Source organism: Salmo trutta, chromosome 29 (genome assembly GCF_901001165.1).
Source record: "Salmo trutta chromosome 29, fSalTru1.1, whole genome shotgun sequence".
Taxonomy (NCBI): domain Eukaryota; kingdom Metazoa; phylum Chordata; class Actinopteri; order Salmoniformes; family Salmonidae; genus Salmo; species Salmo trutta.
Window position 1 is genome coordinate 11,562,887 of NC_042985.1, and position 18,461 is coordinate 11,581,347.

General features: G+C 42.7%; 1 protein-coding gene across 2 annotated transcripts in view; it reads left to right on the top strand.

The window, feature by feature from the left end:
• LOC115166917 (serine incorporator 4) overlaps positions 1 to 16,493 on the top strand; it is a 38,886-nt gene extending 22,393 nt beyond the window's left edge. The window contains exons 7-12 of one of the 2 annotated variants that reach the window (XM_029720844.1): positions 3,337 to 3,432; positions 12,014 to 12,140; positions 12,602 to 12,674; positions 13,045 to 13,084; positions 13,632 to 13,782; positions 14,657 to 16,493. In XM_029720844.1, the coding sequence (XP_029576704.1) occupies positions 3,337 to 3,432; positions 12,014 to 12,140; positions 12,602 to 12,674; positions 13,045 to 13,084; positions 13,632 to 13,782; positions 14,657 to 14,870 (701 nt within the window). In that variant the 3' untranslated portion in view covers positions 14,871 to 16,493. Of the gene's footprint in view, positions 1 to 3,336; positions 3,433 to 12,013; positions 12,141 to 12,601; positions 12,675 to 13,044; positions 13,085 to 13,631; positions 13,783 to 14,301 lie in introns of both variants that reach the window. The other variant, XM_029720845.1, reaches the window with a different exon arrangement.
• Positions 16,494 to 18,461: the final 1,968 nt, after the last annotated feature.

Consider the following 18,461-nt stretch of genomic DNA (forward strand, 5'->3'; position numbering starts at 1 on the left):
TGCCATCATAAAAACTGAGACAGCAGACTTTGTGAAAATGTATATTTGTGTCATTCTCAAAACTTTTGGCCACAACTGTACAATTGAACTCGGAAGTTTACATACACTTAGGTTGGAGTCATTAAAACTATTTTTTCAACCACTCCACAAGTTTCATGTTAATAAACTATAGTTTTGGAAAGTCAGTTAGGACATCTACTTTGTGCATGACAAGTCATTTTTCCAACAATTGTTTACAGACAGATAATTTCACTTATAATTCACTGTATCAAAATTCCAGTGGGTCAGAAACTTAAATACACTAAGTTGACTGTGCCTTTAAACAGCTTGGAAAATTCCCGAAAATAACGTCATGGCTTTAGAGCTTCTGATTGGCTAATTGACATGATTTGAGTCAATTGGAGGTGTACCTGTGGATGCTTTTCAAGGCCTACCTTGAAACTCAGTGCCTCTCAGTGCCTCTTTGCTTGACATCATGGGAAAATCAAAAGAAATCAGCCAAGACCTCAGAAAAAAAGTTGTAGACCTCCACAAGTCTAGTTCATCCTTGGGAGCAATTTCCAAATGCCTGAAGGTACCACGTTCATCTGTACAAAACAATAGTACGCAAGTATAAACACCATGGGACCACGCAGCCGTCATACCGCTCAGGAAGGAGACGCGTTCTGTCTCCTAAACCGTACTTGGGTGCGAAAAGTGCTAATCAATCCCAGAACAGCAAAGGACCTTGTGAAGATGCTGGAGGAAACGGGTACAAAAGTATCAATATCCACAGTAAAACAAGTCCTATATCGACATAACCTGAAAGGCCGCTCAGCAAGGAAGAAGCCACGGCTCCAAAACTGCCATAAAATAGCCAAACTACGGTTTGAAACTGCACATGGAGACAAAGATGGTACTTTTTGGAGAAATGTCCTCTGGTCTGATGAAACAAAAATAGAACTGTTTGGTCATAATGACCATCGTTATGTTTGGAGGAAAAAGGGGGAAGCTTGCAAGCCGAAGAACACCATCCCAACCGTGAAGCACGGGGGTGGCAGCATCATGTTGTGGGGGTGCTTTGCTGCAGGAGGGACAGGTGCACTTCACAAAATAGATGGCATCATGAGGAAGGACAGTTATGTGGATATATTGAAGCAACATCTCAAAACATCAGTCAGGAAGTTAAAGCTTGGTCGCAAATGGGTCTTCTAAATGGACAATGACCACAAGCATACTTCTAAAGTTGTGGCAAAATGGCTTAAGGACAACAAAGTCAAGGTATTGGAGTGGTCATCACAAAGCCCTGAACTCAATCCCATAGAAAATTTGTGGGCAGAACTGGAAAAGTGTGTGCGAGCAAGGAGGCCTACAAACCTGACTCAGTTATACCAGCTCTGTCAGGAGGAATGGGCCAAAATTCACCCAACTTATTGTGGGAAGCTTGTGGAAGGCTACCCGAAACGTTTGACCCAAGTTAAACAATTTAAAGGTAAGGCTACCAAATACTAATTGAGTGTATGTAAACTTCTGACCCACTGGGAATGTGATGAAAGTATAAAAGCTGAAATAAATGAATTCTCTCTACTATTATTACATTTAGAACTAGGAATAGATATAGTCCTTGGTTCACTCCAGACCTGTCTGCCCTTGACCAGCACAAAAACATCCTGTGGCGTTCTGCATTAGCATCGAATAGCCCCCGTGATATGCAACTTTTCAGGGAAGTTAGGAACAAATATACACAGGCAGTTAGGAAAGCTAAGACTATCTTTTTCAAACAGAAAGTTGCATCCTGTAGTACAAACTCAAAAAAGTTCTGGGACACTAAAGTCCATGGAGAATAAGAGCACCTCCTCCCAGCTGCCCACTGCTCTGAGGCTAGGAAACACTGTTACCACCGATAAATCCACTATAATTGAGAATTTCAACAAGCATTTCTCTACGGCTGGCCATGCTTTCCACCTGGCTACCCCTACCCCGGTCAACTGCCCGGCACCCTCCACAGCAACCTGCCAAAGCCCCCACCATTTCTCCTTCACTCAAATCCAGACAGCTGATGTTCTGAAAGAGCTGCAAAATCTGGACCCCTACAAATCAGCCGGGCTAGACAATCTGGACCCTCTCTTTCTAAAATTATCTACCGAAATTGTTGCAACCCCTATTACTAGCCTGTTCAACCTCTCTTTCGTATCATCTGAGATTCCCAAAGATTGGAAAGCTGCCGCGGTCATCCCCCTCTTCACAGGGGGTGACATTCTAGACCCAAACTGCTACAGACCTATATCTATCCTACCCTGTCTTTCTAAGGTCTTCGAAAGCCAAGTTAACAAACAGATTGCCAACCATTTCGAATCCCACCGTACCTTCTCCGCTATGCTATCTGGTTTCAGAGCTGGTCATGGGTGCACCTCAGCCATGCTCAAGGTCCTAAACGACATCATAATCGCCATCGATAAGAGACATTACTGTGCAGCCGTATTCATCGACCTGGCCAAGGCTTTCGACTCTGTTAATCACAACATTCTTATTGGCAGACTCGACAGCCTTGGTTTCTCAAATGATTGCCTCGCCTGGTTTACCAACTACTTCTCTGATAGAGTTCGTTGTGTCAAATCGGAGGGCCTGTCGTCCGGACCTCTGGCAGTCTCTATGGGGGTGCCACAGGGTTCAATTCTCGGGCCGACTCTCTTCTCTGTATACATCAATGATGTTGCTCTTGCTGCTGGTGAGTCTCTGATCCACCTCTATGCAGACGACACCATTCTGTATACTTCTGGCCCCTCTTTGGACACTGTGTTAACTAACCTCCAGACGAGCTTCAATGCCATACAACTCTCCTTCCATGGCCTCCAACTGCTCTTAAATGCAAGTAAAACTAAATGCATGCTATTCAATCGATCACTGCCTGCACCTGCCCGCCCGTCCAGCATCACTACTCTGGACGGCTCTGACTTAGAATATATGGACAACTACAAATACCTAGGTGTCTGGTTAGACTGTAAACTCTCCTTCCAGTCCTCCAATACTTAGCAGGGAACACTTACTCCATCTCAGGCTGAGCCAACATCCATGTGTGGATGATGCCATATAATCTAACCTGATGTCATCTCTCCTACTGCTCTCGATCATTGTTCAGACAGAACTGTGTTTGGGGACCTCTGTCTATACATGCCAGGGTTTTACCAGGATGTTTTTACCATATATTGAATATCATGCCGATTTCCCGACCTGGCCTCCCACTTTGTGTGTGTGTGCATGTGTTTGTCCATTTGTGTGTGTGTGTGTGTGTGTTTGTGAAAGCTCATAATTGTGTGTTCTTAGTTCTCAAGCTCTCCTCTCGCTCTCTGTCTACAGAACAGCCTCGTTCAGGGCTCCTGCAGGCTTCCATCATCAGCTGCTACGTCATGTACCTCACCTTGTCTGCCCTGTCCAGCCGGCCCCCAGAGAAAAGTATGGCACACTAGCCTTTTCCCTATGGGAAATGGGGCATTGGAAACACTTTAGAACACACATACATACTTGCATGGATGCACGTGTGAGCAGGCACGCACACACACATCATATCCCGTCCGACCCCTCACCACACACACTCACCTGAGTCCCTTCTGGCATCCTGTTCACTTCAGTCACCTCTACTGCACCACAAACAACTCAATCACAGCAATGCCCAAGCACACATTCACTCCAAGACAAAGGCTCTATACATCACACTATCTGCTGCTACATGTTGTTCTTACTGGAGACAGTATGCTGTAGGGAGGTGAAGAGGCTATTTGACATTCCTGATGGATCTAATGACAACATAATAACACAGTAATGCTGCCCGACAGTATCATTACACACTCTTACACACCTTGTCTTGGTGAACAAGTAGTCCTGTCCGCCTGTCTTTATCTGTCTGTCTGTCTGTCTGTCTGTCTCAGTCAGTCATTTTTTCAATGGAAACTAGTGGCTACAAGATGAAATAGTCCAATGTTATTCTGAAAGCATTTTAAAGGTTTTGCTGAAGTTACTCTGACATAATCAGGTAACATTTCAATACGTCAAATGGGATGAAATAATCAATCATTTTTATTGTGTTTTAATGGTTTTGTTAATTGTGCATACTGTAGCTGGGTAAAGTTCACCATGACAAATACTTTATCAACATGCCATTACTGTGGTGATAAAGTAAAGGAGCTTCAACACAAAATACCAGGAGACAAGGGGAGAGAGATTTGATTAGGATCTCTTTTAGTCCACAATGTATAATACAATCACATTTTCACATATAACACACTGTTACAAACAGCAGACATAATGCCCTGCCTTACTGAGCAGATAAATACTCTAACAGTCTGAAAAGTTTGGTTCCTTCATCTACCATGGTCCTGCACAACCTTCCAATTTATTATATTTAAATGGTTCTAAAGTATTGTTTGAATGTATACTGTATATTGAAAGGTTTCCGGTCTGCTCAGATAAGAGAAAGAAGAATTACTGGGATGATAAAGAAGGGGGTCTATTTTTTTTAGTCTTTGAGCTCCTGTCAGCTTCACCAGGCCAGAGGTTCCCCGCAGTGCTGACCCCTCTGAATCCTTGTACATTTTCTCATGATGCATCCAATACACCAAACCAGTGTTTCTGAATCTGTATCCAATCTAGTCTCAAGCTGTGATTCATAAGGTATGAGATTCAGATAGAACTGACCTGTGGCTCCCACCGTTACTGTCATCAGCCAAGCTCCCCTTACTTACACGCGCTTAGTTCAATAACTCCATGTGAACGGATGGATGTGGATGTCAGTGTGCTACGTCAGATGAGTAATGGAGCAGCACAGTACTGTAACTGTACTCTACCTACCTGACCTCTCCACCAGCTCACTGCCATTCCAAACTGCCTCCCCCAATTGCCCCTCATCACTTGCAACCTTCCCCCATCCTCCCCCCAGCCACCTACTACAACTCCAGCCTGGCCCCTCAAACTTTCATTCCAATTCAGATTGCTTTATCATGCTGTACAGTACATTTAGCAAATATTGTTTCTGACTCCTATTCTTCCACCTGCCTCCGCTAATTCCCCCCGGTCTTTCACAACCTCCTCCAGCCCCCGACAGACTCCAAACACAACCCCCAGGGAGTCCAACATAGTCATCTTCCTCATTCCTGTTTCTGGATTTATGAGTCTCTTCAGACATCCAGCTATTTCCTCTCATCTTTCTCCTTTTAAACATTCTCTCTTCCTTTCTTTTGTCTCTATTTATCTATGTATCTTTCTCCCTCTCTCCTCACAAGCCATGCTTCTATCATATAACGGTGATTTGTTGTGACATTGCAACGTGATATTGCTTTGAGGTGACATGTACATACCATTGTTTTGAAAAGGAACGTGTGTTCCACCCATTCTGATTTGTACATTCTTTGTACCTGCTAGTTGTTTTGCGTGGAGGCAGGGGTGCGTGCTGTCCCGGGGCAGTACAGGGCAATGCTGCAACTTGTTGAGGAAATCAGCACAGTGTATAAAAACATCTGTTCAACACATACACTCACACTGTACATCCCCAGTAAGGATAGTGTTTTAAATAGTAATTTTCACTGGAGAGTGTGTATGCGTGTATGTGTGTACACATGCATGTGTATGTGTGGGCCCTGTTCAAAAGTAGTTAACTATAAAGGGAATAGGGTGACATTTGGGACGGAAAAGAGTGGTGCTCCCTCCTGTCCTGTTCAGTCATGTTTGCCTGTTCAGTTTCCCTCTGGCTCTGTCTGACCTCATCAAGCACACAGACACACATCCCTGTTTCTATGTGGAGGAATTAGTCTGGAGTGGGACTGAAAACACACAACACTGGGAGCAGGACAGGTCCCCTACTCCCCTGCAGTGGGCTCGGCCTGGTGTGTGTGTGTACAGTAAGCAACCCTGTAATTGTTTTCACTGAACACAAGGCATCTGTTCTCTTGGTCACAACACACAGGAATCCACAGCCGGCCCTGTTATGGCCATCTGGGGGAGGGAGACACAGAAACAGAGAGAGACACAGAAACAGAGACACAGAGAGAGAGAGACAGAGAGAGACAGAGAGAGACAGAGAGAGAGAGAGAGAGAGAGAGAGAGAGAGAGAGAGAGAGAGAGAGAGACACACACACACACACACATAAATAGCAGTGATGGTGTTAGTTTGTGTAACAGTGTAGGTTCCGTCCCTCTCTTCGCCCCAACCCGGGCTCGAACCAGGGACCCTTGCACACATCAACAACTGACACCCACCGAAGCATCGTTACCCATCGCGCCACAAAAGCCGCGGCCCTTGCAACGCAAGGGGAAACCCTACTTCAAGTCTAAGAGCGAGTGACGTCACCGATTGAAACGCTATTAGCGCGCACCACCGCTAACTAACTAGCCATTTCACATCGGTTACATTTGCATCTCACACAAAATAATCCATGTTTGACAGTCTGTTTAGTCTTACGCACAGACAGAGACTCAGTGGCCCCTCTACCTTTATTGTTCCAATTGTCCCAGGGATAGACATGAGGCAAAGAAAACAATGTCCGGTCAAGTATATTGTTATCATTGCACTTACTTACCTCCAGGGGTGTTTCCTTGTCCTGTCTTGGCTACTATTGTATTGTAAATCTGTAATATTAGAGTAATAATATATTGTATGATGTATTGTGCTGTTAGGTTTTGTTGTGATGTAATTGTTTTAATCCTGTTTGGACCCCAGGAAGATTAGCTGCTGCCTCAGCTAATGGGGATCCTCAGAAATATCAAAACAACTATACAACACTGGGCCTCCGTAGTCTGACATTCTGAATCAGAGCCTGTATTCATTTATCATCTTAGAGAAGGAGTGCTGATCTACGATCAGTTTTGTATTTTAGATCATAATGAAAAAGATAATATGGACAGGGTGGCCCTGATCCTAGATCAGCACTCACTACTCTGAGGTGAATACAGCCCCAGGCGATTATAGAGAACAGCGGAGGCTGGTGACTTGAAAAATGGAAGAGGATGGGAGAACCACGGTATAGGGGCGGAATGCACAGACGCCAAAGTGTGTTTAAAAAATCGTCAGAGTAATTATGTTAACCTAAAGCATTTAATAAAGACATTTATAGTACAATATTACGGGGAATGGGAATGAGAGGGCTACTTACAGTGTTGGAAAGGGATCACAGCAGTGATTGAATGAGGGTTTGAGGCGTGAGTTGAGGTGTTCAGAGGCTTGACTTCAGTGCAGGACAGGATTTGACTAGAAAGACAAAAAACAATAACACAATGCACAGTTAGACAAGAGCTAAGAATGTGTTAGTCCAAGCAAGGAGTCAAATCATGGATGTGTAATAATGTGATTGTATGTGTGATTGACTCTACATACAGTAATGATAGAAAATTGATAGGGGTACTCACAGTGCTTGGAGAGGAAACATTCAATTTACCCCCTGGGACTCAAGAGTTCTTCATTATCTGTTAACCTAACCAGGAAAACTCTGGACCCTACAGTGAGGGGAAAAAAGTATTTAATCCCCTGCTGATTTTGTACGATGGCCCACTGACAAAGAAATGATCAGTCTATAATTTTAATGGGAGGTTTATTTGAACAGTGAGAGACAGAATAACAAAAAAATCCAGAAAAATGCATGTCAAAAATGTTATAAATTGATTTGCATTTTAATGAGGGAAATAAGTATTTGACCCCCTCTCAATCAGAAAGATGTCTGGCTCCCAGGTGTCTTTTATACAGGTAACGAGCTGAGATTAGGAGCACACTCTTAAAGGGAGTGCTCCTAATCTCAGCTTGTTACGTGTATAAAAGACACCTGTCCACAGAAGCAATCAATCAGATTCCAAACTCTCCACCATGGCCATGACCAAAGAGCTCTCCAAAGATGTCAGGGACAAGATTGTAGACCTACACAAGGCTGGAATGGGCTACAAGACCATCACCAAGCAGCTTGGTGAGAAGGTGACAACAGTTGGTGCGATTATTCGCAAATGGAAGAAACACAAAAGAACTGTCAATCTCCCTCGGCCTGGGGCTCCATGCAAGATCTCACCTCGTGGAGTTGCAATGATCATGAGAACAGTGAGGAATCAGCCCAGAACTACACGGGAGGATCTTGTCAATGATCTCAAGGCAGCTGGGACCATAGTCACCAAGAAAACAATTGGTAACACACTACGCCGTGAAGGACTGAAATCCTGCAGCACCCGCAAGGTCCCCCTGCTCAAGAAAGCACATATACATGCCCGTCTGAAGTTTGCCAATGAACATCTGAATGATTCAGAGAACAACTGGGTGAAAGTGTTGTGGTCAGATGAGACCAAAATGGAGCTCTTTGGCATCAACTCAACTCGCCATGTTTGGAGGAGGAATGCTGCCTATGACCCCAAGAACACCATCCCCACCGTCAAACATGGAGGTGGAAACATTATGCTTTGGGGGTGTTTTTCTGCTAAGGGGACAGGACAACTTCACCGCATCAAAGGGACGATGGACGGGGCCATGTACCGTCAAATCTTGGGTGAGAACCTCCTTCCCTCAGCAAGGGCATTGAAAATGGGTCGTGAATGGGTATTCCAGCATGACAATGACCCAAAATACACAGCCAAGGCAACAAAGTAGTGGCTCAAGAAGAAGCACATTAAGGTCCTGGAGTGGCCTAGCCAGTCTCCAGACCTTAATCCCATAGAACATCTGTGGAAGGAGCTGAAGGTTCAAGTTGCCAAACGTCAGCCTCGAAACCTTAATGACTTGGAGAAGATCTGCAAAGAGGAGTGGGACAAAATCCCTCCTGAGATGTGTGCAAACCTGGTGGCCAACTACAAGAAACGTCTTACCTCTGATTGCCAACAAGGGTTTTGCCACCAAGTACTAAGTCATGTTTTGCAGAGGGGTCAAATACTTATTTCCCTCATTAAAATGCAAATCATTTTATAACATTTTTGACATGCGTTTTTCTGGATTTTTTTGTTGTTATTCTGTCTCTCACTGTTCAAATAAACCTACCATTAAAATTATAGACTGATCATTTCTTTGTCAGTGGGCAAACGTACAAAATCAGCAGGGGATCAAATACTTTTTCCCCTCACTGTATAAAGGTATGTGTAACGGATTGGCAGTCGTGGTGAAGGAATGAGGCACAGGAAGCAGCGAGCACAGGGTAGTGGCGTATTTAATGTACACTCACTCATCAAACAAAATATTCCCAAACACAGGGGAGAAAGTACACACGGCGTAAAATAGCGCCGACACGAACATGAACCGTCACAATAGAAATAATCCCGCACAACACGGAAGCGGACCAGCTAACATAAATAGCCCCGCTAATTAACCAAACTAAACACAGGTGCACAAAACCAAAAAGGGAAAACCAAAAAGGGAATCAGTGGTAGCTAATAGGCCGGTGACGACGACCGCCGAGCGCCACCCGAGCAGGAGGGGACGCCACCGTCGGTGGGAATCGTGACAGTATGACAGTGATTATTCAGTTGTAAAAAGGTTTTATAAGGGCTAAGATGGGACCAGTTTTTCCTAATCAGGTCACATGGTTATTTTAAAAACTGTCAAACTGCAGCAACCTTATACTTGTTCATATGAATTATATTTAGACTAGATTAGGAGGGGGATTTCCTCTACCCAGACACAGACAACTGATAGACAGAACTCACAGGGCTGAGCTTGCTTCATGCATGTTTGCGTTATGCAGGCCTATGCAGCTGTAGGCCTTATAACAAATGACTGACATCTGTCATCACTATTATGTTGATAGATTCATTCCAGTTAATCATTTTGGGTTGGAAACGTTTAGGCAGCCTAGCCAGCCCAATGTTGAATATAAGCCAAATTTAATCACATTCACATTTTCTCCTGACACACAAATGGACTATAAATACATAACATGACCAACTATTTACCTTGACCAGATGAACAGGGTGCTTAGGCTGTATGCAGCACCTATTATTAGTAACCTACAGTTAATCAGACTGAAAGATTGTCTCGTTTTCATCACATACAGCATGTCAGATCTGTAATGTTTAGGTAGCCTAGGCTGCTGCAACATTTATGTCATGAGTTTTTGCTTGTGTCTGTCTGGAGTGATTGTGTTATCTTTGGTAAATAAATACCGGAGCAAAGAGGAAACCCTACTTGAGCGCGCGCGAAAAAAACATGTTCCGCGTCAAACTCTCTTTCATCTAACTTTTAATGGATGACGCGATGGAAGAACATCCCAGATTTTTTTTATTTTTAAGTTCCATACACTCGGTTTTAATTAGTACCTTTTCCGTTTACCACTGTGAATTAAAAGGGGTTCTTCATCAAAAAGTTAACTACATTTGCGGTGGCGCACTCGAGCTGGTAGCTAGCTACTACTATTTGCTACTGAAGTTAGCAAGGCAAATTGAAATAAATTGCACTAACTGGACACAAAAATTATGTTCTAAAACCAAGAAAACTATTTATAATCTACCTCCTCCGTCTCCTGTAATTTGAAGAAACGAATTTGAATGGAAAAATATCGTAAAATTGCTCAACTATGACTTTTCAATCTCTATCTAATAGTCATCAAGCTCCTCAACACACAGATCCCCCCACCTTAATACAACACTCGTTTCTTCTGATCCTAATCCTATGATTGGATGACAACATGTCAGTTCATACTTATCAATGCTGATTGGTTGGAGGTCGTCTTCTGGAAGTGGTCAAAATTACCATGCAGGTCTATGGAAGGGGGTGAGGCCGACGTGCCTCCTAGGTTTTGTGTTGAAGTCAATATACACAGAAGACAAAGGCTATCTTTTTTAGTGTTTCACTATTTTTATTTTAATGACATTTCACTGAGGTGGATGGTCCTCCCCTTCCTCCTCTGAGGAGCCTCCACTGATAGAGAACCACACACTACTATAGGGTTAAACAGACAGGGAGAACCACACACTACTATAGGGTTAAACAGACAGGGAGAACCACACACTACTATAGGTTCATACAGAGAGAGAGAACCACACTACTATAGGGTCATACAGACAGGGAGAACCACACACTACTATAGGGTTAAACAGACAGGGAGAACCACACATTACTATAGGGTTAAACAGACAGGGAGAACCACACATTACTATAGGGTCATACAGACAGGGAGAACCACACACTACTATAGGTTCATACAGAGAGAGAGAACCACACTACTATAGGGTCATACAGACAGGGAGAACCACACACTACTATAGGGTTAAACAGACAGGGAGAACCACACACTACTATAGGGTCATACAGACAGAGAGAACCACACTACTATAGGTTCATACAGAGAGAGAGAACCACACTACTATAGGGTCATACAGACGGGGAGAAACACACTACTATAGGTTCATACAGACAGGGAGAAACACACACTACTATAGGGTTAAACAGACAGAGAGAACCACACAGTACTATAGGGTCATACAGACGGGGAGAAACACACACTACTATAGGGTTAAACAGACAGAGAGAACCACACAGTACTATAGGGTCATACAGACCGGGAGAAACACACACTACTATAGGTTCATACAGACAGAGAGAACCACACTACTATAGGTTCATACAGACAGAGAGAACCACACTACTATAGGTTCATACAGACAGAGAGAACCACACTACTATAGGGTCATACAGACAGAGAGAACCACACTACTATAGGTTCATACAGACAGGGAGAACCACACTACTATAGGTTCATACAGACAGAGAGAACCACACTACTATAGGTTCATACAGACAGAGAGAACCACACTACTATAGGTTCATACAGACAGAGAGAACCACACTACTATAGGTTCATACAGACAGAGAACCACACTACTATAGGGTCATACAGACAGAGAGAACCACACTACTATAGGTTCATACAGACAGAGAGAACCACACTACTATAGGGTCATACAGACGGGGAGAAACATACTTCTTTATTCCTTCAGTAAAACCACACAGTTCACTGTTACTAAAGAAAAGCTGGAAACAGAGGATGAAAGTTTCTTTGCTCTGCTCCCTCTCTCTGTTTTCCAGTGGTGTACCAGGGGGTGAATATGACGGTATGTTACCCCAGTGTAGGTCAGGATGGCATCCAGAAGGAAACCAACGCGGTGGCCATTATAGGAGCTGCCATCATGTACTGCTGTGTGCTCTTCGCATGGTGAGTGGCACGTAACTGGAGGAGTGTGCAATGAATGTCAAAACGCTTTCCCATTGAATCATATGTACAGTCTAGTCTCTCTACACAGTGATCGAACAATAAGGGCTCTATTCAATCCGAATCGCTGAAGTTCAGCGTTACAGCGTGATTGAAATTTAAAGACAATTGTCCTGCGTTAGTGGAGACTGCATTCACGGTAAACACTGCATGTGTTGGCTCAATCGGAAAATACCTTTACCTTTATAGTGCGCAATCTGTAACACTTCATCGATACAGACTGAATAGAGACCTAAGTACTTTACTCATTGACTTATTTAGGCTACTTACTAACTTTCTATGTAACAAATGGAGTGCAATGTTTTGAGGTTATTTTTAGTTTCTGTTTGAAAAAAATACATAGCTTGTCTTAATATTAATAATATTTACTTCAGTTGCTTATTCAAACAATGCTATGTTTTCAGTAACGAAGCATCCTACCTAGCAGAGGTATTTGGCCCTTTCTGGATGATCAAAGTTTACCGCTATGAGTTCCAGGTAAAGTACCAATTCATATAAAAATATTACTGTCGAGGATCATTCACTGCCAACATGGATAATCAACTCTGTGTTCCTGTAGCTCTGCCTGCGTCTTGTTCTCAGTGGGTTCGTGGCACTTTAATTGGGGAGGATGGGCTCGTAGTAATAGTTGGAGTGGTTGTAATAGTTGTCCATTCCGGACATTATTATGAGCCCCCCCCCCCCCCCCTCAGCAGCCTCCACTGATCTTGGTATTAATTTGTGATGTGTGAGCGGCATGTTTCCATGCTCCATACATGTGTGGAGAATGTATGGGCATCCTGAGCTCTGCTTACCTCTAGCAGTTTGATATAACTCCTGGAATCTCTCTCTCTCTCTGTTTTCCTAGAAAGCCACATGCTGCTTCTGCTGCCCTGACAAAGAGGAAGGTTAGTAGCCTACATGTCAATATATTCTCAGCAACACTATTTGAAGGGTACCTGAATAAGGACTTCGTAACACATTCATGAAACATGCATAAAACAAAAATAAGCAGTACATTTATGTTGACGAAAAACATCCTTTAAAGTTGTGGTTGTTGACATGAGCATGAATGTTAATGTAGTGCTTATGAATGTTTATAACAGTGTAATGAAGTCCTTATGTAGGTACCCATAAAATATATAGTTACGTAGTTATCTTAATACGGATTCTTCTCCATATTATGAAGATGCCAGTATTAAGGCTGCAGAATAGAAAATATGTCGAAATAATTGATGTACAGACTAGCGGCTAGCCTATACTGAGACTGGTGTTATGACATTCAAATAAATCAATATTATTTAGCACTATTCTTACACCTTCTGGGAAAATAAAATGATTGTGAAAGATAAATTGCATGTTTTCTATATGCTGCTATGGTATTGTCGAGAGCAGCACGATTCTTTATCACCCTCAGGTGATTGACTTTATATGTTCGGTCTGTGGTGTTTCCAGAGGTGGAGTTTGTGATTGACGAAGATATCAAGGGCTGCCAGAAGGTGATTCACAACGAGAGCCAGAGAGTGGCTTACAGCTACTTCTTCTTCCACTTCGTCTTCTTCCTGGCCTCGCTCTACGTCATGATGACCCTAACCAACTGGTTCAGGTCAATATCTCACTCACTGGGCATTGGACACCCCAGCAAACACACAATCACAACACAACGTTGTCGTTACATGAAAATTAAGACACTTTACTTGATGGCTCCATCATAAGGGCTACATGACCCTGTCATAATATAACCCTGTCACAATATAACAGATGTCATAGTCATGATAGCTTTCAACGTGCTAGCACATTTTTCCTCTATATTGTGCTCGCATTTTGTGCACTGCTTTTCCAAAGCGAAGCGTTTCGCACCGCATCCCAAACGCCTGAGGGTAACTCAACATCAGTTTGTCAGTAAATGTCTACAACTAGCTAGCTATTCATTTAGTAATAGTAGCTAAGTTGAGTTAAACATTTTCGGCATAGCTAGTTAGTGATGTATGCTAACGTTAGCTATAGTTGCAAACTAGGTAGCTAGAGGACCGCATCTAACTAGTTCACTTGCTGCTGATGTTGAGTCATTGCTGTTGAGTGTTGATTAAATCTTTGTGGGTTTTAACTGAGCTTTGTGATATAGCTAGCTAGCCTCCAGCTAGAAAGGGAACCAGAACATTTGGTTGGATTCACCTAGCAACAAAAAAGTGCACTGACTCAGCGGAGTGCATCAACAGCTCAGCTGTTCAAAGCGGAGCGTCTCTCTTCTTTTGGGGGAAATTGCCATGTCGACGCAGAACCAAACTTCACAACAGTAATTAAACAAACTACAGTACAGCGTAAAAACAAACATTTTAGTTCCCTTAATTGTGGGTAAGATTATTGTTGACTCACCTCATTCCTTACCTGGGTGTACACAGCAGCTATATTGTGCCATTGTACCTCCATTGCAGTGCTAATCAAAATTCCTCTCCCACCTTTCCTTCCTCCACCTCTAGCTATGAGTCAGCAGTGCTGGAGACCACGTTCACCCACGGCAGCTGGTCCACGTTCTGGGTGAAGATGTCGTCGTGTTGGGCATGCGTGGTGCTCTACCTCTGGCTGCTGCTGAGCCCACTCTGCCACTGTGGCTCCGACTCGCACCGCCCGCGACGCTCCCGCATTAAACGCCGCTCAGCCAACTCCTCCAGCCACGTCAGTGTCAGCGTCTGACTTGTGACCTTTGGGCCAGAGCCTAGCTTCTGGGGGTGGAGAACAGGATAGGACAGCTGGCAGGGGAAGATGGACAATTGCCCCCGCTGTGGTACCCTGAAGGTGAGGGGTGGTTTTGATGATGTCAACTTGCACCCTCCACCTGTCTCCCATGTTGAGGTTGGATGTCAGGGGTCAGAGATGAGAGGTCAAGGGTCAGAGACTCACTCCAGCTAGAAGGACAGACTAACAGACTAACCAGAGGATTAATGATTGAATCTGATGTTCTTCACACAGACCACCTGAACCTCCAAACATAGGCCAAGGGACTAACCAGACTGTGCTCTGAAACAGGAACAAAAGACCCTATACAGAATCACTACATCCTGCCATCCAAACTGATTTCGCAACATTTCACTATTGTTTCACTCGGTGAGTGAAGTATTCAGTCTGGTTTTACTAGGCTAGAACCACTATGGACTACTATGCTGAGACTGCCAAAAGGGAACAAAAAGGATGAGCTCTCGACTCGCGTACGACTGGAGCTGTAGGGAAATGTTGGCTGACTTTTTACTCTTTTTGAATATTTTATTTCTTATAGTAAGGACTGTGTAGCATTTTTTAAATTACAAACAGGGGTAGATTTGTCAGTAGGATCATTATTTTTCTCAGTGGTCTCAACAACTGAAGGTTTACCTGAATGTTTTGGTGAAAGTTTCCCTGAACGTTTCACACCATTTCGAAGGTTTACATTAACATTTTGCACATTAGTGTGTTCACACTGTTTGATTATGCTCGCTCTGGTGTGGAGCTAATGTGAATTATAAAATAAAATAAAATATTACTTAACACTTTCGCCAACAGGTATAATGCTATATTACTTGTTATAAGCATGTATGAGCCTTTATAATGCCTTACAATAAGGCATATAATGTTTTATGTTGGCCGAGCAAATTTCCAATGGACCTAATAGCTCATATAGTCAGGATCATTATGAGTTGATTACAACACATTATAAGGGGTTCATATATGCTTATGACAAGTCTTTCAATACATTATATCTGTCGGCTTTAAGTAAAGTGTTACCAAATACTCTTATACCAATTATTTATTTCGCAATGCCTTTTTAACATCGTGGGAGTGGTTTATCCATTTCTAAATTGGTTTTTGAAAGGAAAATGTGGTAAAATTGTTTTGGCAGTTAAGTTTTACAACTCCAGCTACAAGCCCCTGACATGTTTGGTTTGAAGGGGCTCTCTGTGATCTGGGGTGTATTTGCTAGGAACGGAATGGAAACAAATGTGCCGAAACGGGAAGAGACCTACCTGGAATTTTCCAATATGAAATGCTTGTTTTTGTATTCACGTTTCAAAATGCTTCACTACGGAGTGCACTAATGAATGCACCCGTGTTTTAGAGAACCATTGAGGATCGAGAGCCAAGTTTCTGTGAAGACTTCTCCACAGTTAATGACCAATAATTTGACTCTGTAAAACCTGTGTGTATGATACTACATTTAGGTCCTTTTTTTTTAGCTCATTTCATGTTACTATGATAGCAGATGTGTGAAGTTATTTTTGTAAATACATTTTGTAATGAAACACAGCTTCTGTTGATTAAAGTGTGATTTTTTTTGTAAGCGAACAACCCCTAAAATCACATGGATTTTGGTAAGCGTTATGGCGAGTGGTTCTCTAATCACATGACATGACTGGGAAAAAAACTATGGCCCAGATTAACTAAGAGGGGCACATTTTGAATTGTGTGAACTAACTAGATAGTCATTTTCAATGAAGAAAAATTGTGGCACTTGCTTTAACTCTTTAAGACTATTTTTGTGGTAGTGGAAGAAGTTTAAAACGTTTTACTTAAGCTAAGCAGTTAAATATAGTCAAAGTTAAATGTAGTAAAATAATTGATCGCATTACTTTGATAGACTACCAGATCAACCTTATTACTTTGGATTGTAGGGCAGTTAAATCACACATTTCATCAGAAATAAATACACTCTGACTACTACACTTTTAGACACTCTCCTACTAGAAAATCACAGTATATGCAAACTGTAATAAAAGACAAGACAATGAGGCATTGTTGAAGTCCTCTCTGGGCTGGAGGGGTATCAGTGGGAAGAGGTACCCATTGGCCGGAAAGGCGGAACCCTTTCCCTGGGAGGACATCATCCACTAGTTAACAGAGCATAGCATATACACAGGGCCCTATAAAAACATTCGATTTTTGGGCCCGATCCTGATTAGTTGTTTCCCAAATTCCATTTTCTCCCTTTTGTATTTTTCAGGTTTTCGCTCTCAGAAATCACACTTTTTTTTTTTACAGAGTTCCAAGACCACAATGCTTGAACCACATCATGGCACCACTTTTGAGGTCTGTGAAAAATAGAATACATTTAGATTTTTGGTTGTAGTTACCCTTTAATGCAACTGTGCACCAGCAAGAGACTGTTGTTTGGTTAGTGATGTTTCTGTGGAGCTCATATGATTGCAGAATTTGCAAAACAAATGGCCACTGGATTGATGCAAATAATCATATAATTCTGCCAGGTAGGTATAGGCAACTTTGTAGTTAACATTTAATTGAGAAGGTTTTGGGGAAAAGCCTTTCTATCTCTACCAGGTGGAGGTTATCATTACCATCATTGCTAATGGCTACACAAAGTGTAGACATATGTGCGCGCACACACATACACACACACACAGAAACACACACACATACACACACACACACAGAAACACACACACACACACACACACACACACACACAGAAACACACACACAGACACACACAGACACACACAGACACACACACACACTCCTTTTCCGTTTCAGAAAGTTGCTGGATAATACGAATCACATTCTGACTGACTGAACCGAATAGGCTACACAACGCTCATTCAAATGAAAATATCTAAACTACAGTTGTTGCGTATGAAACGTTTTCACGTGCAGAAAATAAAAAGTCAATGTGCATCAGCGTTTCTTCTTTCCCTACTCTTGCTTCGCTTGTTAGATATTAAGCACATTGATAGTTTGCTAGCAAACTTCTCCTGTTGATTTACTGTATCATAGCAGCAGGCTAACAGGAGGCAGCAGCAGTCTAAATGATCAGATCGAAACATGCGATGAGAAGTGATCAATTGAAATATGAAGCAAGTGAACGGAGACAGCTTCACTCTATCCAATCAGAACAGCAGGATCAACATACAGCCCTCCCTTCTCTTTACAGACAGGCAACTAGCCTGTTGAGGTATGTATAGCACGGTGCTGAGGAGGACGACACGCTGTTGCCTTGGCTGCCACCTCTGGAGCAGCAGCTGCTTTCTTGTTCACAATTCTTCATCATCCTAACACTACTGTTCTAAACACCCTTTTTACCCTCTGCTTTATTTTCCCTGCGAGTGTGAGTATCCATAGCAACGGCTTAATGAAGAGACATGAGAAAGCTGTTAGCTGGAGTTAGCCAGCTAATTTTCTCCACTCAACTAAAACAGCTGTAACTTTTGATTGGTAGCAGATACTTGTTCTGATTCCAGATTTTAATAGCAGATAAGTAGAGGAAGATATCATATGCCCAACGTGTCTGACTTGTTGAGA